Source organism: Myxocyprinus asiaticus, chromosome 2, assembly GCF_019703515.2.
Source record: "Myxocyprinus asiaticus isolate MX2 ecotype Aquarium Trade chromosome 2, UBuf_Myxa_2, whole genome shotgun sequence".
NCBI classification, from domain to species: Eukaryota; Metazoa; Chordata; class Actinopteri; order Cypriniformes; family Catostomidae; genus Myxocyprinus; species Myxocyprinus asiaticus.
In genome coordinates this window covers 64699138-64724954 of record NC_059345.1, presented here as the reverse complement: position 1 = coordinate 64724954, position 25817 = coordinate 64699138, and the positions used below count along the sequence as shown (strand labels likewise).

The window sequence follows — 25817 nt, the reverse complement described above, 5'->3', positions numbered from 1 at the left end:
GTTCGCTTCCTGGGAATCCTCCCTCTGCCCGCTTTGGTACGCCGTGATCAAGGCTCCCCTCAGCATGGACGTGCTGGCACACAGCTGGCCCTGGGGGCTATGTAAGTATGCATTCCCCCCGTGAGCCTACTTGCACAGACCAAGGTCAGGGAGGACGAGGAGCAGGTCATCCTAGTAGCACCTTACTGGCCCACCCAGACTTGTTTCTCGGACCTCACGCTCCTTGTGACAGCCCCCCCGGCGAATTCCCCTGAGGAAGGACCTTCTTTCTCAGGGACGGGGCACCATCTGTCACCCGTGACCAGACCTCTGGAATCTCCACACCTGGCCCTTGGACGGGACGTGGAAGACCTAAGTGGCCTACTGCCCATGGTGGTAGACACGATCACTCAGGCTAGGGCTCCCTCTACGAGGTGCCTGTATGCCTTGTAGTGGCGTCTGTTCGCTAAGTGGTGTTCTTCCCGACGCAAAGACCCCCAGAGATGTGCAGTTGGGTAGGTGCTTTCCTTCCTGCAGGAGAGGCTGGTGGGGAGGCTGTCCCCCCCACCTTGAGGGTGTACGTGGCCGCTATGGCGGCGCACCACAATGCAGTTGACGGTATTTAGGGAAGCACGACCTGATCATCAGGTTCCTTAGAGGTGTGAGGAGGTTGAATCCTCCCAGACCACTCCTTATTCCCTCATGGGATCTCTCTGTGGTCCTTTGGGGCCTACGGGGAGCTTCATTTGAGCCCCTGGAGTTGAGCTAAAGGCACTCTCCTTGAAGACTGCCCTCCTGACTGCGCTCACTTCCATCAAGAGGGTAGGGGACCAGGGGGCCTGGGTAGCTAGTTCGCTAGTTCGAATCCCAGGGTGTGCTGTGTGACTCCAGCCAGGTCTCCTAAGCAACCAAATTGGCCTGGTTGCTAGGGAGGGTAGAGTCACATGGGGTAACCTCCTCATGGTCGCTATAATGTGGTTCATTCTCGGTGGGGCACGTGGTGAGTTGAGCGTTGTTGCCGCGGTGGATGGCGTGAAGATAGGGAACATCCTGGTTACTTTCATAACCTCTGTTCCCTGATGGAGGGAACGAGACATTGTGTCCCTCCTGCCACAACACTGAACTACCCGCTGAAATGGCCGGGACCTTGTCTCAGCTCCTCAGCACAAAACCTGAATTAGTGGTTGCAAGCCAGCTCCTTTTATACCCGTATGTCCGGAGGAGTGGCATGCAAATTCCACTTGCCAATTCCCATTGGCCTTTTCTCAAAGATCAGAGGTGTTTGGGGCTCCCAAGGGCGACCCCTAGTATCACTACATCGACACAACTTCTCGTTCCCTCCATCAGGGAACGGAGGTTACAAAAGTAACTAGGACGTTTTTAAGCCTGATTTAAGCTCAAGAAGTGGTGATTTGTAGCTCTCGTTTTTTCCCATTCAGGCAGATACTTGTATGCTTGACTATTCAATGGGTATGCAAGCATATGTTAAGAATTTTCATCTTTTGCTGCATGCTAAAGTTCAATTTTAGTGAACTCTGACCATCGAATTTGTACAGCAAAAAAGAGGTTATTGACCAACAGATTGACCCTTTGACGTCTAGATTGAAATATTGGCTGAAAATCAAATTTTAAAAGAATACAAATGGCAATCTATTGTATATCTATCCATCCATCTTCTACCACTTTTCCAGGACTGGGTCACGGTGGCAGCAGACTAAGGAAAGCAGCCCATATGTCCTTCTCCCAAGCCACATCCTCCAGCTCATCCTGGGGGATCCCAAGGCATTCCCAGGTCAGTCAAGAGATATAATCCCTCCAGTGTGTTATGTGTATTGTCTGGGGCCTCATCCCAGTTGGACATGCCCTGACAACCTCCACAGGAAGGCTCCCAGGAGGCATTCTAATCAGATGCCTGAAGCACCTCAACTGTCTCCTTTCAATGTGGATGAGCAGAGGCTCTATTCCGAGCCCCCCTCAGATGTCAGAGCTTCGCACCCAATCCCTTAGTGTAAGCCTTGTCACAATGCGAAGAAAGCTCATTTCAACTGCTTTTATCCGTGATCTTATTCTTTCGGTCACTACCCAAAGCTCATGACCAAAGATGAGGGTTGAAACACAGATTGACTGGTAAAATGAGAGCTTTGCCTTCAGGCTCCGCTCCCTCTTCACCACCACAGTCCAGTACAATGACCGCATTACTGCAGCCACTGCACCGATCTGGCTATCGACCTCATGCCCCATCCAACTTTCCCTTAATGGTTAACAAGACCCCAAGATACTTGAACTCCTCAACTTGTGAGAGCTGCTCGCTACCTACCTGAAGAGGTATTATATATCAATCTTCAATTTATTGTTCCTTGTTTTCAGTTACCTACTTGTTCAATATTTGAAGTGCCCTTTTATGTGCATTTATGCAAATGAAACAATTTGTACAACGTTGTGGTGTAATTCTGCTGGATCTGTTCTGCTACCCATGGGTGCTTTGATTTGCTGCTCGCAAGCATGGCTGCATGAATGAGCAGGGAGTTTGCCCAGAAGAGAGCAATACCACCAACACCAACATATTGCTTCAATTGTTAATAAAGTTCTACATTTGACAGAAGTTGTTCTGACTGAAATTATGTTTTTATCGTAGAGTCTGCAGCCTAAGGGTTTTAAGTAATTTAACTGGCTTTCACTCTAATGTGACTCTAGCCCCTTAGGCATTGAGCAGATGCTTTTATCGAAAGGGATTTCAGTATCACGCTCAACACAAGCACCGCTTTGTCCTCCACATGAAAACAAACTTTCTGCCATGCATCATTTTTCTCTGAATGGCATGATATGCCTTTAACAAAACAAACTGTGGTTCGCCGCTTTACATGTTGGTCAGACGGTCTCTTTTCCAGTCTGAGTGGATGGCTCTTGGCCAGAATAAGCTGTAAAGTGGACCAGACTTTATGCCAATTACAAAAAATCTAGCTACACAACCTATCCCCACCCTGCTTTAATGTCTGTTAAAGTGAAAGTAAAGGAGGAAAGACAATATGAATATGAACAAGATCAGAACAGATGAAGGCAGAAAAAGGCTGAAAGAAAAGCAGAGATTTTGAATGTGAAACTGAATTGATTTGTTGTGCAAACAGCCCCAGAAAAATGAGAGCAGATGGAGAACAAAGCTGCTTATGTGGAAGACAGACCCCCAGAATCTGAATGAGTTGTTCTGCTGTGCGGCTGGTGGTGTTGAAGACATTTCGCCAGTCGAAAGGTGGCATTCCCACTGGACGCTGGGACTCCGGACCGTTGAACAGGAAGTTGGCAATTAGCGCAGCGGACAGGCCCCTATCCTCTAGCCACTGGTCCAAAACTGGTGAAATCACAGGGTTCTGCAGTAGAACCTGTAAAACACATACATACATGCAGGGTTACACATAGAGGTACACATATTTTTGGTAAAAAATTGCTCAGGAGATTTAATGGATTTCAAGTATGTACCACGTGTGAGCTCCAGTTTCCGGGTGAAATGTCCACCGAGGGGTGCCAAAAGTGAGTTAGAAATCTGCTAGTGGAGTAAAACTGCAATCCTAAAGGGAAAACGCAATCTCCAAATAACGCTCGCCATTGATTATCTGAACGCGATTACTTCCTGGTTCCGGAGGGTTCTGACGCAATGCACTATCAGTTATAACACATGGAAAAGGTCAACACAATTGAAAAAATGCAAAAATGTCTGATGGGAGATGCCGCTTGTCAGTAAACTCAGCACAATGAGGTGGAAGTCAAGCTATTGGTACATTCGTTAGTAATGTAACATTCGTCATGCGATCATGTTGACTCAGCAACAGTGGATGTCCCCTTTCAAAGTAGGACATCCTCTTCCATAATGACCTTCTCTCAGGGAAACATCATGTCATGCATTTTCCATTTGAACTTAATGCTCAAAAATGGTTCACACACCTAAGAATATGTTATTGTCCTTTATAGCATTTATTTCAGCCAAAATGTCCCTTACATTTGCTATATGGGTTACACTTAATTGACTGTCAACATTGTGGGTGGCAACTTCATCTGTAAGAGTTAACTAGAAATATATTATTGCACCAAGCTTAGGTGGTTAGGATTCTGCATAAGACGGCACGCAGCACCATGAGTGCTACGTGTTTAATATGGTGTGTTGAGTTTAAAGTCGCAATTCAAGAACCCGGTGTTCTGTTCTATTCAGTTGCAAAGAACAATGCAGTAAGACCAGGCAAGTATGCACTATCAATGCATTCTCTCTTTCTCTCTCTGAATGTCTCTCTCTCTCTCGCTCTCTTTGAGCTAGATGGCACTATTGCTCTTTAGCTCTGTATAAAAAACAAGCGCATCACTGCAAGAGCCTTTGTCTCTCTCTCGTACACAGACGTGCTCACATGTTTTTGTCATAAATTACAGTCCCACCCCTCTCCTTTATTATTCCCTGTCCTAACCTGCAAGGATAAAACTGATGTCACTGCACACAAACTCAGGCACACACACATAAATGAACATAAAATCACATAAACGCACATGAATACATAAACACACGAACACTCACACTCATATTGCACATACACAGATTTGTTGAAGGTAGTCACAATTCATATGCAAATCATTCTCCTGCCTTGAGTGTGCTTGTGGATTGTGTGTGTGTCAGTTGAATGCACCATAGTAACATAATCAGTCCTGCATCTCATTGAACTAAAGCAGATAACAAAGGTGAGACATTATAATGATCAAAGTCTTATTTCTGATCATTATAGCTTTATTAAAACTCTCAAAACCTGTTTAGCACATCACAGCAAAAAGGCACAAGCCCTGGAGGACCGCTCGCAGGAAACTAGCAAATGTGCATGCTGGTTCCTGTGAAAAGTGTTCAAAATGTGTTTTGTGTGTAGACAGACAGACAGACAGAACCAGAATAAAAGATAAAACACAAAGCTTGTAAAGATTATAAAATGTAGTCAATTTATGGAATATTAAAATAACGCTGCTAATGGAGGACACAATCAAATATTTTAGCCATTTAATATGAATTATTTAACATCTAACCCTAAAACTGAAAACCTGCCAAACAGTTTAAATGCATCATTTAATGTCGTGTGAAACAAATAGATTGCAAGTGGGTAAGCAAATGTAAACCGCATATGTGATCTCTTTAGCGTTTGTGGGTATTCATTCATAAAGTGTGGTTCTATCAAATGTGCATTTTACTAGCGTTTGCACTGACACCGAAATACTGAAAAAAACAATACTAACATATTTACATATATATATATATATGCCTATTATGTTTTTATTAAAACATATATTGTCACTGTACATTCATCTGTCTGTTGTAGAGGTGGACCGATTTTTTATTCCTCATTAAAAAAATCTCATCTGGTGAAATATATAGGTTATAAAAAGCGTAATTTGGTGAATACTTACATATGGAGCATTGTAAGTTAGCCAAATCTCTGTCATTTCAAAATAAGAATCCCTGGATCCTGCACCAGATCTGAATGTTTCTAGTTTTTATTGAGATTTTGGTTGCACAATAAACTGCTTTTGGGATTTTATTAATTTTGGACTCTTGTAGCCTCAATGTCTGTGCCCGTCATAGTGAGGAAAGACTTATCATTCTATAAACTGATTTTAAAAAACTATCGGTCAATTAATCGGTTATCGGCCTTTTCCACCACCTTAGTTATCGTATCGGCAAAATCCACTATAGTGTGGTATTTTTTTATATTGTTGAAAAGTGCTTATGTTTAGAGGTAGGGTTAAGGGACCTAAAAATAAGCATAAAATAGCAAAAATGTATAAAGTTAATGTTATAAGTAAATTTTTATAGCAAAAAATAAAATAAAAATATATTTTAATTTTTATATGTATTTTATATATTTATTTATTTTTCTAAAGTTGTAAATACATAAAAAAAATTTACATCTTGGAAGCTGTCAATATGTCCATTTTGTACGTTGCAGCGTCTTTCCAAACGCACTAAAATGTATGTTTAAATGTTATATCAACGTTTTGACATCTTTTAAACTGAATCTTTTGTTATATATAATTCAAAACCTAGCTTCTGTTTTGCTTGTCAAGTATGTTTGTACTTTTATTCCTAATAATATATTTCTCTAAAATAAATATTTCGTTTTTTGGTAACACTTTACTCATTTTTCTTGGTTACAAATGCAACTTTTGATTTAAATAAAAGTTATAAGTATATGTTGAAATTAGCATTAAAATAATAATATAATGAAATAAATTTTAATAATAATAATAATAATAATAATAATAATAATAATAATATAACAATAAAAACAATGTAATATAGAGAAAATTGTGATAGTGATATTATAAATAAATATAATGGCTGTAAAAATATTGTTCGTTGTTACACGTTCGTGTTAACTAATGTTAACGTAAACAATCAAAAGTGTTAAGATATTTTGAATGCAATAACTGTGTTAATGTATACAACTTTTGAATTAGAAAAATTAATCAGTACAGTATATGTTGAAATTAGCATAAACCAAGATTAATAAGTGCTGTAAAAGTATTGTTCATTGTTAGTTTATGGTAAAGTTAACAAATACAACCTTATTTGAAAGCGTTACTGATATTTTGATATATAATGAAAATAAATGTACACATTTTAAATTGTGGCATAAGTGTCCAAATTCTTTATGGAGCCATTTTACATTGAAATTGTATGTTTCATTGTCTACTCAAACATACAGAAAGGTACATGTAGACTTTATGCATGAATACCAGTGAGTACGAAACGATATTACTCTGCACATTAGTGTAAAGGTCAAGGTGAGGGTAATGAAAAAGTCAAAGCACAGTTCACTTCTTTTTTACTCCATCCCTCCATCCACGCTCATCATCCCTTCCTCCTCTTGATTTGTCTCTCTATCTGAGCTAATTTAAAGTGACACTAAAGTAATAAAGAGAGAGAGAGAGAGGTAGAGAGAGGTAATGGGGTGATGGAGGGATCGTCTGAAGGTGTGCCGCTGTTTAATCCCTTTCCTGCTGCTGTTGAAAATGATCCCGCACTTACCCATAATTACCTTCTCTTTTCATGTGCCCTATCACAGAGGAGGGGCACCAAACTCACGCACACACACACACCTGCTAGTGAGACTGAGGGTTTAAGAGCTTTCATGACAGCCTACGTTCACTTTCATTCTCACTAGAGGTGAGTCATTCAAAACATTAATGGACACTGAATTACATTCACATTGGACAATAAACGCTGTATATCTAAACTAGTAAATCAGTTCCTGATTAAACAGTTGATTTTAACCGTTGGTATGACCTGACCTAACTGATATTTGGCATGTTGAAAGTTTGAAAGAGGTTAGCTCACATGCACTGACACACTAAAGGAATTGTTCACCCATAAATGCGTGAACAGAATACAATAGCACCATTTAGGTTTTTGGAGCAGCATCAAGGTGAGTAAATAATGTCATATTGTTGACTCGAGTTAGAATATGTCTGGCGTCAATTGCTGGTCTTGTAACCCCCTCTTATGTCCATCATTTCCTGTCAATACTGTCAATACAAATGGGAAAAAAGCCATGAAATCAAGAGATGTGGTGAGAGTTGAGGATCAGTGATCATGACAAGGAAGTCTCACCCTTAGTGTGTTGATCTGCGTGCTGTTGTTGAAAAATTCCCAGATCACGTCTTCATTCTGCAGCCAGGCCTCTGCTAGATCGCCCACTTTAGCCACAGCGTCAAAGGTGCGGTTGGCCTTGTGAAAGAAAAATGTCATTAAAAATGTGTGAAGACTACCAGGAAACATGACGAGCATGCTGCAGTGCAACCGGGGGTGTAATGTAGCTCTAAATACAACAATAATGCAACTTTAACTGCAACTGTAATGTATGTCAACTGTTGAGGTGCCTTACATGCTGACCATGATTTTGCCATGTAGGAAGAGCTCCTGGTCTTTTGTGGTCCTGTAACAAAACTCCAGAACCTGCTACAGGCTTGGATCTAGAAAATTCATTCTATCAGAAAAGACTCGGGATTATTGTGATTAATAAGAACGAAGAGATACTTATATAATTTGCGTGAGCCATAGTCCTACAGTTCAGTGCTCTGATACTTGCTTGAACCGTCATATTCTGCCAGAAGCAATGACAGAAGCAAAGGGGAGCGTAGCTTACCCCCACCCAGGAAGGGACCTAAACTGGTGGTGCTAGGGTGGAGGGGGGTGAAAACAATGTAAGTAAGCCAACAATGAGAAACACCTGAGCGGCCGTATAAAGCGGAGGCTGTGTTGTGATTGGATGAGATGCCTGATAGAATGAATCCCAAGACCTTCCTGCTAGAACTACGCTTACACTTACATGGAGGAAATGATATAGGAACTGGAGGGGCGTTGACAGCGGGGAGGTGGATAGTGTGCACGTATTATCTGTTCCAGCGCATTTTGTTTGGGTTAGGTTAGGGTTAGCGCCATGTTAGACTACCACCCCTTGAGTCACGAGTTTAAATCCAGGGTGTGCTGAGTGACTCCAGCCATGCTTCTTAACCTCTTTAACCTTGCGGACCCTCCAACGAGTACAAAACAGGGTGCTATGTCGTGAAAAATGTGTACACTTAAAATGTTAAAGTCTCCGAATAAAGTCAGGCATATGGTGAATCGTTTGAAAGCTTAGAATCTGACATTTTCAAAGATAACCATCACTTCTGCATTCATTACATAAAATAACAAAATAAGGCCTGAAAACATTTGCGTCGCAAATCAGCGCCACCTAGAGGTCATGTGGTAGAAATATTAATTAGAATATTAAAGTCTTTAAAATAGCTCTTAAATAGACAAATCATATATCAAACGAAAGCTCTCTTTCTCATGTGACTGTACAGTTTACTTTGTTGCCCTAACACCATAATTTAAAAGATTTATGCACCGATAACTGCTGCTGTGAGCCCCAAATAGCTAAAAACTTTATATCTGCTTTTACTTTAGGAAGTTCTCAAAACAATTTGCCATTTTTTACTTGTCTGTGAGCTTGCTTATGTGAATAATCTAATGTTATATCTTAGATGTCCAGGACAAAATATGAGGTCCAGCAGGAAAAGCATGCTAAACAAATGATCGGAAATAATATGCTATTGACTATTGGTTCTATGATGATAAAATGCTATACATCATCGCAAAGGGGTGGATCTCAGCTTTCGAATGACACCTTGATAGAGCTTCTAGTCCACTGAGAGGCCGAGATATTTGATGAAATAATGGGGGTGATGCATGAACTGAAAATTAGATTGAACGTCTATGGACTAGCACATCTACGAGGGCTTTAATGCGTTAGAGCGCCACCTACATTTCAGATCCACATTTTGTGAGGGAAGGTGATAGAGGGAAAAAAAAAATATGTTACTTGCTGCCATCTATTGGAATAAAATAATTATATATTGAGGAAGACGGAGTGAACACAGAATTGCATGCTTAAAAATTTCATGATAAAAAAAATAAAATAAAAATGGGACTGAATCACACAATTGAAAAAAAAAAAAAAAGTCAATTGAAATTCAACCAAACAAACATAGTCCTATCCCCAACCCTAACCATTATCTACCTATTAACTCCAGCTCTAACCCTAATTATAAAACCTGATTGGTTGGTAGGAATGTCAAGGACGAAAAAGGATTTTGATCCAAAAACATGTCGTACTTGTCGTAATCATGGCCCCCCTTAATGCTGTCCCTCTGCCTGAACTCGACATCTTCCAGTGGATGATCTTTCACTGTGTCTGCAGCTCATGAAGATCAAACAGGCTGATCCTGATCAAACCAGCATTTACTGACAGTGCACGGATGCAGTCGAGCTCATGTTACAGATCTCCAGTCTTTGAGCCGGAAACATGAAACTTTGGCAAGTGTTTAACATTTAATGTGACACAATCAAAGGCTGTGTGTGAGTGTGGGCTGACACTGGGCTGTTCACTAATGCAGTTCTCTTAGCACCGTGGTGTCAAAACATCTATTTATACACACACAGGCACAAACACACTTGCATTACGCTGCTTGTTTTGTAGACATTCATCATGACTCCACTAATTTGCACATATTTCTCTATTAAGAAGACTAAATAATCTCCATGTTAAAGTTCATTAATTTCCTACTAGCTTGTGTGTACCTCTGTAACGATGCTCCGTGTAACATTTGTATCAGGCGTGTAGAGGATTTTTCCTTGCAGAAAGGGTCTGAAAGTTTTCCAGAACAGACGCAAACTGGATGAGCTTTCCAATGTGTCCATCAAATTTTTACAGAATTCACCTGCAAAGACAGTAGAGCAGCGGTTATACAAAAATCAATGGAGGGGCAGGTTCAGACTAAGACTTAAGCACAGATTCAGACTAGAGGTGTCTTTACACAGCAAAAGCAGCACAGAAATCACATCTTCAGTGGTATTTATACCACAGGAAGGTGCATTTACTGTTCACAGACTGTTTAATACTACAGTAAAATGGCATAAATGCACAGAAATTACAAATGTAGAAATATTCATTTTAAATGAATGAGTTCATATTGAACATGAGGTTTAGGGTTGGGGTTTGGGTTAAGGTTCATAAAAATGTATTCCTGTTGACTGTATAACATCATTTACAATAAAAAATACAACTCTTGGGTGTAATCTTTTGGACATTTCACAAGGAAACTAGTCAACAGCACTTCCAGCTTCGGCCACTGGGGGCAGTGATTTAAATTTCGGTAAGCACAGACCGATTTCAGCAGCAGAATTTTTCAAGTGTTTCATTCTGTGTCTCGTAAGACGACAAGAAACACACACTACATGACACATCCACTCCAGGTAACACCCCCATTGGATCACAATGCAATTCTATTGAGCGCAATATTCAGTGTGGCTCCGAAAGAAAAATTCCCCCAAAAATGTCCTTAGATGAATTGATTTTCAGCGATAACTTAGAAAACCTTTAAAGACAGACCTACCATGAGCTCCGAGGATGTTCATCGATGGTATATGCTTCCATTGAAGCCATCCGTCTATGTTATTTCAAAGTAATTGTTTAAAAATCATGTTTGATAGCTGAATTCATGGTGTACAACTACAATCCATGGTCCAGCAGAGAAAACTTCACCAGTCAGAGAACTGCGCGCAACCGCACCCATGAAACGAGCCTTGGAGTGACTGCTAGCTCCCATAACGCAATGTGAATGACATAATTGAGTCTGTGTCTTGTCACCCTTAAACTACTTCTCAATTTGTACATATTGAAATATTTTGCAATAAACATAAAATATATTGTTCCTATACTTATAATCAACAACCTAAAATCAATAGATTTATATATTCCCATAGTTTTTTATTCAATGACATCATTCGCAATGCTTCATGGGATTGTAGTCCTTACCCTCATAAAAGACGGTAAGTACACAGTGTTGTAAGTACACAGTGTTGTAAGCACACTTTTTATCAGATTTTTAAATACTTTTATGCTTCAAAAAAAAGTCTGTAATTTTGTGATTCATCTCAGAGCTGGTTGGTTTGGTTCATGGTGCACAACTCTTTTATGAATAATTTTATGAAAAGTCAATGGGAAAAATTAATGGGAAAAATACTTCCATACACGACTGAAAACGTTGGCGGGCACTGTTGCGCTCTGTTGCCTGAAAGAACTTTTAAAATCCTATGCAATCGGCGAGTGAAATTGTCCTTTTGTATTTCACAGGAAAAAAACTCCAATTTTTGTTCTTTTTCAAAGTGTTTTTTTTTTTTTTTTTTTGTGCATGTTCATTCTTTTCACAATGCAACACTCCCTCAGAAAAGCCTTAATTTCAGTGGGACTCTAAATGTAAAAAAATGAAAGGTATTTCAGTCTGACAAATCACCAGCTTCACTCTCATGCACAACCATCCTGAGCGTTGCCAAGCACAGACTCAATCAATGGCAACTGACTAAAAGCAAATCAGTTTTTCTCAACACTTTATGTTGTTTCATTAGCACGAGCATCAGCATAAACACTAGACTAGAACAAAACCACCCCTGATACAATTAAACATTCTAAAACAAACATCACAGATTTACATTGTTAAATAATGCCTCAAATGTGCAAGCTGTATTCAAAACTGGTACTTTAATATGCAGTGGTCAGTGTATGATTTCAGGGCAATATTTGCAATGACGTTTGAGCAGCCAGTGTCAAGGTGATTTTTTGTGGATGCAAGACATCAGTTCCCCCTCAAGTTCAAACAGGTGTCCTAGCAACCACAGTTGTAGTTCATAATGATGGACATGTTCCACTTACATTTGACAACCAGTATCCAAATACTGTAATCTTAACTTCTTTTTTGTGAAATGTTTTGCTGTGCTTTAGCAAACTTCCTCTAAAGTAAATGCCACTTGTTCTGATATGTTTTTATCCAATGCAGTGACATTCATACATTTTTAAGTGTGCTTTAAGTGTCCAAATACTTTGGCACTGAATGATTATCATATTCATGTTCCATTTTATTATGTATTACTCCAAGGTGCTTCAAAGGATACCATGATAATACCATGGTACATGTCAAAAAACATGTCCAGTATCATCTAGAGGTAGGTATGTATGTGTGTGTGTGTGTGTGTGTGTGTGTGTATATATATATATATATATATTTTTGAGCTGTCAGAATTAATGCGTTAACACATGCGATTAATTTAAAAAGTAAATAATTTTTCTTAATCGTGATTAACGATATTTGGGAATATCCAGTGAATAACTTTATCTATTATAAATATATATATATATACACACACACACACACACACACACACACACACACACACACACACACACACACAGTGCGATCAGAAAGTATTCAGACCCCTTACATTTTTCACATTTTGTTGTTGCAGCCTTATGCTAAAATGCTTTAAATTATTTTTTTTCACATCAATCTACACTTCATACCCCATAATGGCAAAGCAAAAACCATTTTTATTATAACTTTGCAAACTTATAAAAAAAAAAAAAACTGAAATATCACATTGACATAAGTATTCAGACCCTTAACTCAGTAATTAGTTGAAGCACCTTTGGCAGCGATTACAGCCTCAAGTTTTTTGGGGTATGATGCGACAAGCTTTGCACACCTGGATTTGTGGATTTTCTGCCTTTCTTCTCTGCAGATCCTCTCAAGCTCTGTCAGGTTGGATGGGGACTGTCAGTGGACAGCCATTTTCAGGTCTCTCCAGAGATGTTCAATTGGGTTCAAGTCTAAAACTAGCTGGGCCACTCAAGGACATTCACAGAGTTATCTCTGAGCCACTCTTGCGTTGTTTTGGCTGTGTGCTTAGGGAGGTGCAACAGGCATTGTCCTGTTGGAAGGTGAACCTTCAGCCCAGTCTGAGGTCCTGAGCACTCTAGAACAGGTTTTGCTGTGTTCAGCTATCCTTCAACCCTGACCAGTCTCCCAGTCCCTGCTGCCGAAAAACATCCCACAGCATAATGCTACCACTATCATGCTTCACTGTTGGGATGGTATTGTGCAGGTGATGAGTGGTGCCTGGTTTCCTCCAGACATGATGTTTGGAATTAAGGCCAAACAGTTAAATCTTCATTTCATCAGATCAGAGAATCTTGTTTCTCACAGTCTGAGAGTCCTTTAGGTGCATCTTTATGTGTCTTGCACTGAGGAGAGGCTTCCATCTGGCCACTCTGCCATAAAGCTCAGATCAGTGGAGTGTTACAGTGATGGTTGTCCTTCTGCAAGTTTCTCCCATCTCCACACATGATCTCTGGAGCTCAACCAGAGTGATCATCTGGTTCTTAGTCACCTCTCTTACCAAGGCCCTTCTCCCACGATTGCTCAGTTTGGCTGGGAGGCCAGCTCTAGGAAGAGACCTGGTTGTTCCAAACTTCTTCCATTTTAGAATTATGGAGGCCACTGTGCTCTTGGTAACATTAAATGTAGCCACATTTTTTGTAGCCTTCCCCAGATCTGTGCCTTGACACAATCCTGTCTCTGAGCTCTGCTGGCAGTTCCTTTGACCTCATGGCTTGGTTTTTGCTCTGATATGCATTTTCAGCTGTGAGACCTTATATAGACAGGTGTGTGCCTTTCCAAATCATGTCCAATCAACTGAATTGGCCACTGATCTCCAATCAAAGTTTAGAAACATCTCAAAGATGATCCAGAGAAATGGGATGCACCTGAGCTAAATTTCAAGTGAATACTTATGTCAATGTGATATTTCAGTTTTTTTTCTTTCTAATAAGTTTGCAAAGTTATCAAAAAGCTTTTTTTGTTGTTGTTGTTTTTTTTTTTTTTTGCTTTATCATTATGGGGTATGGAGTATAGATTGATGTGAAAAAAATAAAATAATTTAAAGCATTTTAGTTTAAGGCTGCAACATAAAATGTGAAAAAAATGAAGGGGTCTGAATACTTTATGAATGCACTGTATATTACCGCTGTCAGAACTGACGCGTTAACACATGCGATTAATTAAAAAAGTTTAACAAGTTAATTTTTTTTAATTGCGATTAACACATTTACCGTTAATGCAACATTAACCAGCATAAACACTTGTTGGGAAGGGCAGAACCTTTGTAATGTGTCCACCCGTAGTCATTTCACTGATGCACAATTCACAACACACACACACACACACACTGGAGCCTTCAAGCTTAACATAAAATAGCATAACATGGCGGTCCCATAGACATTCTATGGGCGGTACTGTCGTAACAGGCTAGTTGACGCTCACGCTCACTCCTATGATAAAGCCACGGAAGTTCTCATCTCAGTAAATAAAAAATCTCTGTACACACACACACACACACACACACAAATGCCTCTGTGATAAAATGATGGATAAAAGACCTCTTAATGCTATTTGTTGTACAAAACAAGCCTAGATGGGATTTGTGATAGAAATCAAGTATTGTTTAGCCTATGTAAGGTGCATTTTAATTACCACAGAAGCATGTCAAGTCTTAACTATCACCAAAACGCAGAATGAGACGTGTGTTTGCAAGCGCTCTTCATGTGAAGTTCAAAGTGCCGTTGACGGTTTGATGCGAATCATGAATGTGGCTTCATGATTGCTGTAGGAAAGTGGATAGACACAGTCTACTGGCAGATTGTGGAGGATTTCAGTTTAAGAGACTTAATGCAATGAAAATGCAACCTATATGGGGACAAATTCTTTCAATTAGTCAAACTCCCAGTTAGACTGTGGGAAACATTTAATGTTACTTTAATTTGTGCTATTTTAGTCCATTTCTATCTTTATATTGTGGAAGGTTTTGTTTGGAAAATGTTAGTAAAGCATTGTATTGATATATTTTGTTTTCTTTTCTTTTTTTTCCAAAAACAGAAATAAATGTATTTTTACAGGAAAATAAATATATATAGTATCAAATTTCAGCACTTTCAAAATGTGCAATTAATTGTGATTAACTACAATAAATGTATGTGATTAATCGTGATTAAAACATGTTTTAATCTGACAGCAATGATATACACTCATTGAGAATTTTATAAGGAACACTGTGGTCCTAATAAAGTACCTGACGTGGTCTTCTGCTATTGTAGCACATCCACCTCAAGGTTTGACATGTTGTACATTCTGAGATGCTATTCTGCTCACTACAATTGTACAGAGCAGTTATCTGTGTTACCGTAGCCTTTCTGTCACCTCGAACCGGTCTGGTCATTCTCTGTTGACCTCTCTCATTAACAAGGCATTTCCGTCCACAGAGCTGCCTCTCACTGGATGTTTTTTGTTTTTGGCACCATTCGGAGTAAATACTAGAGACTGTTGTATGTGCAAATCCCAGGAGATCAGCAGTTACAGAAATACTCAAACCAGACCGTCTGGCACCAACAATCATACCACGGTCCAAATCACTGAGATCACATTTTTTCCCCATTCTGATGGAAGATGTGAAGAATAACTGAAGCTCCTGACCCATATCTGCATGATTTTATGCATTGCACTGCTGCCACAAAATTGGCTGATTAGATAATCGCATGAATAAGTACTAATAAAGTATATATCAATATCAGGGTCCAAGCAGTCTGAAAAAGTGGAAGAAATTATCAAAATTGGCATATTTGAAAGAACAGATTTGTCAATGGCAAAATAATTTCACTACTTATTTTGTTACTTTTTTGCTCTAGTTACTTTGTAGGTATAGGGTTTGCAGACTAGGATTACAAGGATTAGCAAAACATAATGTATATCTCCGATTAAATTTCCGTCCTCCCTTTTGAGTTTTCCGAAAAACATACTTTTTCAAACTCCTCCTAAAAAAAAAAAAAAGAGAAGATATAAGCCATTGATCCTTTTTTGGCTGTGGCCCAAATTCACTTTTCAATCTTCTAAATTATTTGACAAATCAAAAGTATTGGTCTGTTCGCCAAACAAGACTATCGTTTGGCTTCAGAAACTTGGAATGCGGTTGTATAGACTACTTTTCGACTACTTTTATGAAACTTTAATGGTGTTTTTTTGTTCTTCTTTTTTGTCCTTTCTAGACTTTGGCAGTTCAACATCCACTTTTGTTAGGTCAAAAATAGCAGCACATCTCATTTTATGTTTAACGAAAGAAAGAAAAATGACGAGAGTAACATGACATGATGACAGAATAAAAATTTAAATTCCTCATGACATACAATACAGACACATTAACACACAATTTGTCCTACAAAATGCAACAGTTTCCTCTCTCACCAATGAAACTCATGTACAATCCCGAGACAAAGAATTTAGAGAGCAAGCACAATCCCATTAGTATGCGCCAACAAAACAGAAAAGAACCAAATGGAACATGCTTTTTATGATCTGTGGTGTCAGAACAACAGTAACCCACAGCAGGCCCAGTGCTTAGGGAGAAACAGTCGATCCTATTTACCGGAGTTTCAAAGAGAAGGTAATTAACGGATCGCCCCAACAGAGTCACTAATTAACTCGGTACTCGTGATATTCACCCGCATAGAAGCACTCTGAATAAACACATGAGCGCTGAGACACTGTAAACAAACAAACCACATCACGTCAGCAATATCAACAGCCTGTGCTGATTTGAGTCTCACCTTTCTTCTGAGCAAATGTGTCAGACTGAAAAAATGTCATAAACAGAGGATGTAAAGCATAGAATATTATAAAAGAATATAATAATAGTGATATTAGCATTAGCAATGTTATTTTAAGCACACAGTAAAAAGTGGTACCTTGCAGTTGTTACCTTAACTCTCCTATGGTATTCGTAATTTTTGACCCAAATACATTTTCCTCATTTAATAAAAATGGTTTGCTTTAGCTGAGCAGTACAAGACTTTGTGACTTTTCCTCCATTTGCAGTCTGAACACACACATATATATATATATATATATATATATATATATATATATATATATATATATATATATATATATATAAAAATTGGGCTTGATTCGATAAAATAAATCAAGAAAAATTAAATATTAAAAAAAGCTACACCGTTGGTATTCATGGTCAAAATTGACCGACCATTGAAAATGAATGGGAAAGACCAAAAAAAGATATTTTTTCTAAGACAATGATCAATAAATCAGTGACAATACAAAAAAAAAAAAATAAAAAAAAAGAAAAGAAAAAAAACAGACTGAAATTACAGGGTGAGACTCCAAAACATCCTCAGTGCAAAACATACACACCCACTCAAACACACAAACACACAAACACTTATACACACACAAGAATGAAGCGGTGAGACTAACGCATTTTTTTTTTTTACATTTGTCAAAAAACAAAAACAGATCAGTCACAATGCTAAACACACACTCAGAAATGAAGGGGTGAAACAATAATACACTCACTATGCAGAACACACACACACAGAACCAAGGCATCAGTAAGTGGAACTCTAATGCAATCTTTTGGTCATTGTTGGCATTGCAAGTCATCTTTTGTTTTCCAGCTGATGACAGCAATCTGACACACACACACACACACACACACACACACACACACACATGTTGGTTCAGCTATCCTTATGAGGACTCTCCATAGACATACTGATTTTTATACAGTACGAACTATAGATTCTATCCCCTAACCCTAAACCTAACCTTCACATTTTCAATAAAACATCATTTAGTATGTTTTTTTTAAGCGATTTTAAATATGGGAACACTAGAAATGTCCTCATAAACCACATTTATAGCATAATACCCTTGTAATTAACAGTTTGTAACCTAAAACACACACACACACACACACACACACACACACACACATGTTTGCAAAATAAATTTTTACTATAGAAAGTTTGAAATTGCAAAATGTTTACTCTGATTCTTTTGTTTTATATTCTAAAATAATTTTCAGAATTTTGCTGTTCATTTCTGTTTCTTGATGTTCATTTTCTTCACATTATTATGCATTTACCTTTAGTTATTAAACTTTCATGTTTGAAATAAATTATTGGTAGAAAAATGCTTATTTGGTGTCTTCATTTTGTAACACCATGGTCAGGTTTGATTGCAAGCATCATGACATTAACTGCAAAAACTGACATTTCAAATAAATTTTAAAATGCTAAACTGTTCATGATAATGTCTAAATATATATCCACATTCATATCATGTGATAAATTACAAAATTAGGTTACAACAAACCATCAAACTACACAGTAGTTGGCTACAGCCATCTACTGGCTGTTACTGGCATGACATGGTTTTCATGTCATTTTATTTATATTTGGTTCACCAGATGGCAGCAACGTGCCTCCAATTTATGTCACATTCTCATATTTATCATCATGTTTCAACTTATATAAGTGTAGGTGCAGAATTTATATATATACATATATATATATATATATATATATATATATATATATATATATATATATATATATATATATATATATATATTAATTAGCTTATTTGTATGTGCAAATTAATGGTGAAATTTAGAAATTTACATGTCAATAAGATCAAAATAGCATAAAATAAATGCATAATTTTATTGTTATTTTATTTCTTCTACAGGGAAGAAGAAATGGTAGCATCATAAAAAATAAAAAAAATGATGTGAAAACCAAAGGGAGGTGCCATTTTTCAACACCAGTAGAGGGTTAAGGAGCTACTTTCACAAAGGATCTATTTTATTCTATATATTATATTTTATTCTATATATATATATATATATGCCATTTCTAGAGACCAGAATATCATTCTTGGGGACTTGGGGTGGGTTATTTTGACTTGGACCAGTTAGGAACCACCGAGCAACCACCCTGAACATCCTAGCATTGTGCTAACATTAGCAACTGCATAGCAAAGCCCTGGAAACTACCCACAACTTTTGCACAGCCATGCAAGCAACACTCAGATTTTCTTCAGAAAATGTAAAAATCTCCTTGAAACTGTCTTGAGAAACTGATTGAGAATCAGCTCTTACTGGTGTTTGTGTTGCTTGTGTCGCCCATCACAGCTGTTGCAGCGCGTGTGTTCTGTTGTTCTGGGTCTGTTGATGCTGTTCGGACGGCGGCTCTCATCGTGTTATTGGATGTTGAGTTAAAGACTTTTCCACACATCAGCATATTGAGACTTCCAAACGGATCTGATCCGAAGTCTAAAGTGTCTGCAACACTCAACATTGCTGAAGTCTGGAAATTAGACATCTGGGTGGAGAAAAAGCATAACCATAACATCCCCTTACAAAAATCGAGGGTTCATGGCAAATTTGCTGCAAACTTGTGGCAAATTCGCCACTTATAATTTTCACATGCAAATGAGCTTTGTGGCAAACTAGCGGCAAATTGTCCATTGTTGCCAAAGGTTTACCAGAGGTTCACCACTACCGGCAAAGAGTACTTCTGGCAAACATTTGCGGCAAATTTTTTTGCGGAAAAAAATGAGTGTCAAATTTGCTGCAAATTTGTTGAAATTTTACCACTATTTTACATTTTTATCTCAGAAATATATCCACGAAATGTCAAACACTACGTAAAATGTAACAAATAAATCTTAGTTTCCTTTCATATCACTGCTTTTTGGAACTTGACAGCCTCATCAGTCATTATAAACTTTTGCTGTTTGAAAAAGAGCTGCACAGAAATAATTTTGGGTGAACTTTTAATTTATAGGCAGAGGAGCACGGTACATTAATTTAAAAGTGAGTGAATTAAGGAAACTCACCCCTGTCATCAGTGGAGTGACGTGACTGCTGGTCTGAGTCATGAGTACGGCCACCTCGAACGGGTTCAGACCCACAGCTAATGGAAGCTGAATCAGAAAGAAGTAATTTTCAGTATTACTGATTTCTCCGGAGCTTAATTGTGTATCACATGGGTGCTGCTTCACAGAGTCAAATAATATGACTGCATTACTGAACTGCAGCTAAGTGTGGTTAAATCTATAAAGGTCATTAGATTTTCTGAGCTTATTCTCAGAATCAGAGATGTCAGGCAATTAAAACAACTTTAATAAGCTCCCATTCACTGTCCTCTTAGCCAACACTATCTCTGCATCTATGTGACCTTCACACACTCAATAGTGATTACTTTAGCAGTAAAGCAGGTTCAGATAGAGGAAAGGGGAAGGGAGAGGGATGTATGTATGTGTGTGTGTGTGTGTGTGTGAATTGGTGTCTGTGTGTTTAAGTATTTATCTGCACAAGGGATTATGCTGCAAATGGCTTTTCTTTGCTCAATCTGGAGTGCATTTAGGCTGTTCCTAGTTTCACCAGTAACATCCGAACTTCCACAAATACAGTGAAACCAAAGCATTTGAGAATAAGACCTTCAGTTAAGTGAAAATGTAAATACAAATACAGCACTTTTGACATGTAATCATGTGCAGTATATGAAATATAGATATTTACAATTGAATTTGTCACTAGTTAAAAGGCTCATTTTTTATTTCAGTATCGGTATTATGGCTGCGTGGTCCCATGGTGTTTATACTTGCATACTGTTGTTTGTACAGATGAACATGGTACCTTCAGGCATTTGGAAATTGCTCCCAAGAATGAACCAGACTTGTGGAGGTCCACAATTTTTTTTCTGAGGTCTTGGCTGATTTCTTTTGATTTTCCCATGATGTCAAGCAAAGAGGCACTGAGTTTGAAGGTAGGCCTTAAAACACATCCACAGTTTGTAATTCAGTACACCTCCTATCAGAAGCTAATTGGTTAACTGTCTAAAGGCTTGACATCATTTCCCAGAATTTTCCAAGCTGCTTAAAGGCACAGTTAACTTAGTGTATTTAAACTTCTGACACACTGGAATTATAGTCAATTGATAATAGTCAATTGTGATATAGTCAATTAAAAGTGAAATAATCTGTCTGTAAACAATTGTTGGACAAATTACTCGTGTCATACACAAAGTAGATGTCCTAAACGACATGCCAAACTATAGTTTGCTTGGATTAAATCTGTGGAGTGTTTAAAAAAAATGAGTTTTAATGACTTCAACCTAAGTGTATGTAAACTTCTGACTTCAATCTGTCAGAGGCAAAGTAATTTCAATACTAAGTAACCTAGTTACTTTTTTAGGCATGGTTTTTGCTACCTTCCATTGATTTCTTATCTTATGGCTTCTCCTAGTGGACAACATTTGTAGTATACTGTATCTTTCATGTCATTCACAGTTCAAATTGGTGCATATCTGCTAAATTATTAAATGAATAAAAAATATTTCGATTTTTTTTTTCATGAGGGATGATGCACGACAAATTTTATGCGAATCAGAGAATCGACCTAGGACAAGTTAAAAAAAGAATTTTTTTTCAATACATTAACTGTGGCAGATGTTTTTTTCTCTCAAAAAGTAAAATCAATTTGACCAACTGACTCTTAAGGAATCAGAAGGGGGGGGGGATTCTAGCAATTACAGTTCCAGAGTAATAACCATAGTTATATTAGTAACCATATAATATCTATCCTATACAATATATTAGCTTATTATAGTGCCACCTTGTGGCCAGATCTCTCAAGATTTCGTACACAGCCTAATTTTGGCAACCTATAAGTTGATGCCAATTTGTGATGATTTGATTGGCTACCTGGCAGCAATTTTGGTTGAGTTGTCCAATCAATATTTTAAGGATATGTTTATAATATACATGCCGATTTTCAACATTCTTAATCAAACTCTTGCAGAGTTATAACTGGTTTTTTTGTTGACATACTCCCTATGGGCAGAATTGGACACAATTTGGCATGCCTCCTCAAAATGTCTTTGCGTCAAACTTTTCCAGGTTTCATTAAGTTCAGACTTTGAGTTCAGAAGATATAGGTTAATAAATGAATTTGGCCATTTGGTCATGTTTGGCCACAGCCAAAACTATTAATTGGCTTAACTTTTCTATACAATTTGACGAATCAAAACTCTTTTGTACCTGAGTATTGGTGGGATTTGGACAAGTTTGGTGTCTCTAAGACTTGCTGTATTTGCTGCCCAGATACTTTTAGGGGAATGGGGAGAGGGAAGAAGAATAAAAGCAGAAGAAAAAGAAGAAGAAGAAGAAGAAGAAGAAAAATCCATACAAATACAATGGGGTTCCAGCCCCTTCGGTGCAATTACAGTAAAATAAACCATAAAAGGTTGAGTAAATTCTGGGAGAATTTAGAAGAAAAATGTTCCACACAAATAATCATAAATTACTCACAGCGGATAATAGTTTCATGTTATCGAGGTTCTGCATGACAACTTGTCTGGTTAGGAGAAGCTGACTGGCTGTTATGGAGCATGTGATGTTCTGGAACTCCTCTCTCTGATTGGCTGAATTAAAGTCCAGGATGCTGTTGACTGATGCGCCACAGAATATAGACCTCAGATCGCCCCCACCTGAGAGAGCAATTATCTACAGAAGAGAACAATAGACTTTTGAAAAGTACGTTTCATCACAAATCATGGCATATCATATTTCATCATCATTGAACATAAAAATATGTGTGAAATGAATACTGCAATAAATGCTAATTCAGTTCATTTAAATGGATAGCGTGGTTCTTGTGCTAACAGGTCTGGATTTAGGTCATGAGGGTATAGTTGTGGTATGGTCTCGACTCCAACTCTGGGAAAAAATTATGCATGCTTGACATTTTGCTGCTGTGAGAATCTGTCTCTGTTGGACCAAACAAGCTTCTATTGGTTAGATAAAATGCTGGACTGTGGTGATGTCAATGACTTCTCGTAGAAGCGTCTGGCCTTTCGGCTGTTTTTTCCTTTAGAGATATCGAATCTCAGCATGCACTAAAATTTACAGCATCATTTTTTTCATTTTAGCTCTCCATCACTCTGCTTGTGATGACGTACCTGGCCGAGTCGAACCTTCACCATCATCAGACTCGCAACTGTTGTGTTTGGCACTGACAAGCTGTTCGTCAGATATTCTGAAAATGTCTCATTGGTTCTTAGCAAACTACGAAGTGGAATGGATTGACCTGAGAGAGAGAGAGAGAGAGAGAGAGAGAGAGAGAGAGAGAGAGAGAGAGAGATTTTATTGGACTTTACTTAGTGATGTTCTTAATGCTGATGTATGTAATTTCTGCACCACTAATGCCACTGAATGGAATTGCAGCTTTGAAGATGGTGAGGGGAGCTTTCCTGTGCAGTGGGCAGCTTTGCAAAGGTTGCATCTCTGGTTAAATTGGGGTAGTGATTGAAGGAGAGGATGTGGCTTATTAAACACGTGTTAGCCCGTTAAAGGCTCATTTTGCTCTAATGAAACACACAGCTTCATACTTATGCAACCACAAATACCTCCCACATACTCACACAAATCATGAAAGCCAATTAGGCATATGAAAGTCTGTTTGTTTGCAAACCAAGGCTGGATGGAGATCTGACTGCTCCCCAGTGAAGAGTGTTTTAAAGGAATAGTACACCTAAATATGAAAATTATGTCATCATTTTCTTCCCCTCATGTTGTTCCAAATTTTACAAATGCATTATAAATCATTTATATACAGTTATAGCAACATGCATAAAAATAGCAACTTTTATCCAAGACTAGCCAAATCTAGTGAGCATTTTAACTTACATGTTATTCAGTTGCAAGAAAAAGTATGTGAACCCTTTGGAATATCTGCATTTATTTATAATTTTGCTTTAAAATCTGGTTTGTTCTTCCTCTAAGTTACAATAATGAACAAACACAATCTGTTTAAACTAATAACACACATATTATTGTATTGTTTTTGTACACACTGAATACATCATTCAAACATTCATAGTATAGGTTGGAAAAAGTATGTGAACAGGGTTGAAAACCACTGCCCTAGGTTAATGGTGTCAACAAAACCTAATTAGAGTCAAGAGTTGGCAAACCTGGCATCAAAATAATAAACCAAGATTGGAGGTATGGGTTTGAATTATAAAAAGCACTCAAACATTTTTGAGTTTTCTATTCACAAGAAGCATCTGCTGACGTGGACAATGCCTTGCAAAAAAAAGAGATCTCAATGATCAATCCATAATTGTTGCTTTGCATAAAGCTGGAAAGGGTTACAAAGTTATCTGGATGAGCTTAGATAGTCATCTGTCCACAGTAAGACAAACTGTCTATAAATGGAGATGATTTAGTACTATGGCTACTTTCCCTAGAAGTGTCTGTCCAGCCAAGATGACTCAAAGGGCACATGTAGAATTCTCAATGAGGTAAAAAAAAAAAAAAAAAACCTAGAGTGACATCTCTGTTCATGAGTCTACTATATGAAAAACATTAAACAGAACTGTTGTCCATGGCAGGACACCGCTGCGCACCTGAAGTTTGCCAAAGACCACCTTGACACTCCACAATGCTACTGGGAAAATATTTTGTGGACTGATGAAATTAAGGTTGAATTGTTTGGGAAGAACACGCAGCACTACGTATGGTGTAAAAAGGGCACCGCATACCAACATGAAAACATCATCCCAATGGTGAAGTATGGTGGAGGGAGCATTATGATTTGGGACTGCTTTGCTGCTTCAGGTCCCAAGTATATTAAGATATCCTAGAGGATAATGTCAGGATGGCTATGCACCAGCTGAAGCTCAGTAGAAGTTGAGTGACGCAGCAGGACAGTGACCCTAAACATCAAAGTAAACGTTCACAACAGACATCCTAAGAAAATGGCTGAGCTGAAGCAGTTCTGTAAGGAAGAATGGTCAAAATTTCCTTCTGAACGTTGTGCAGGTCTAATTTGCTGCTACCAGAAATGCTTGGTTGAGGTTATTGCTGCCAAAGGAGGATCAACCAGGATCATCTAGTTATTAAATCTAAGGGTTCACTTACTTTTTCCACAGCACAGTGAATGTATAGTGGGATGTGTTCAATAAAGTCATGAAAGATTATAATTGTTTGTGTGTTGTTAGCTTAAGCCCATTGTGTTTGTCTATACGTGTGACTTTGATGAAGATGAGATCACATTGTATGACCAATAAATGCAGAAAACCAGCTAATTTCACAGGGTTCACATACTTTTTCTTACCACTGTACATGCTTAATAAGTACACTTTACAACATGTGAGGTAAAACGGCTCACTGTTTTGCAGGTATTGCATGAAAGTCACCCTTTTTAAGCATGTTGTCATAACTGCTTATTTATGCTTTATAACGCATTTGTAAATGATTATTAGTCATTTATGAACCTCTTTATAAACCCTTAATAAAAGGGAACATTCATTTAAAGTGCTACCACTACTTATTTGCTTTTACAGAAAAGTTAGGCTCTGTTTGAGTATTGAAAAAAAGAAAAGGCCTGACCTGGCTAATATGTATTGAGCGGTAATAACAAGAGCGCTAATTATTTGCCTGGAGCTTGGCGGATCTGACGGCTATCAGACCGCTGCACTGATTACCAGCGGTACATCATTACACTCTCAATCTTATCAGAGTCT

The 25817-nt window shown here is 38.2% G+C and overlaps 1 protein-coding gene across 1 annotated transcript in view; it reads right to left on the bottom strand.

Annotated features, from left to right (window-relative positions):
* The window catches only part of LOC127456485 (phospholipid-transporting ATPase ABCA1), a 221481-nt gene that overhangs the window by 155218 nt on the left and 40446 nt on the right, over positions 1-25817 (bottom strand). The window contains exons 6-12 of the mRNA XM_051725006.1: positions 23250-23377; positions 22600-22794; positions 20125-20211; positions 19385-19607; positions 10124-10263; positions 7610-7726; positions 3159-3356 (exon numbers count right to left, since the gene is read on the bottom strand). Of these exons, the coding sequence (XP_051580966.1) occupies positions 3159-3356; positions 7610-7726; positions 10124-10263; positions 19385-19607; positions 20125-20211; positions 22600-22794; positions 23250-23377 (1088 nt within the window). The remainder of the gene's footprint in view (positions 1-3158; positions 3357-7609; positions 7727-10123; positions 10264-19384; positions 19608-20124; positions 20212-22599; positions 22795-23249; positions 23378-25817) is intronic.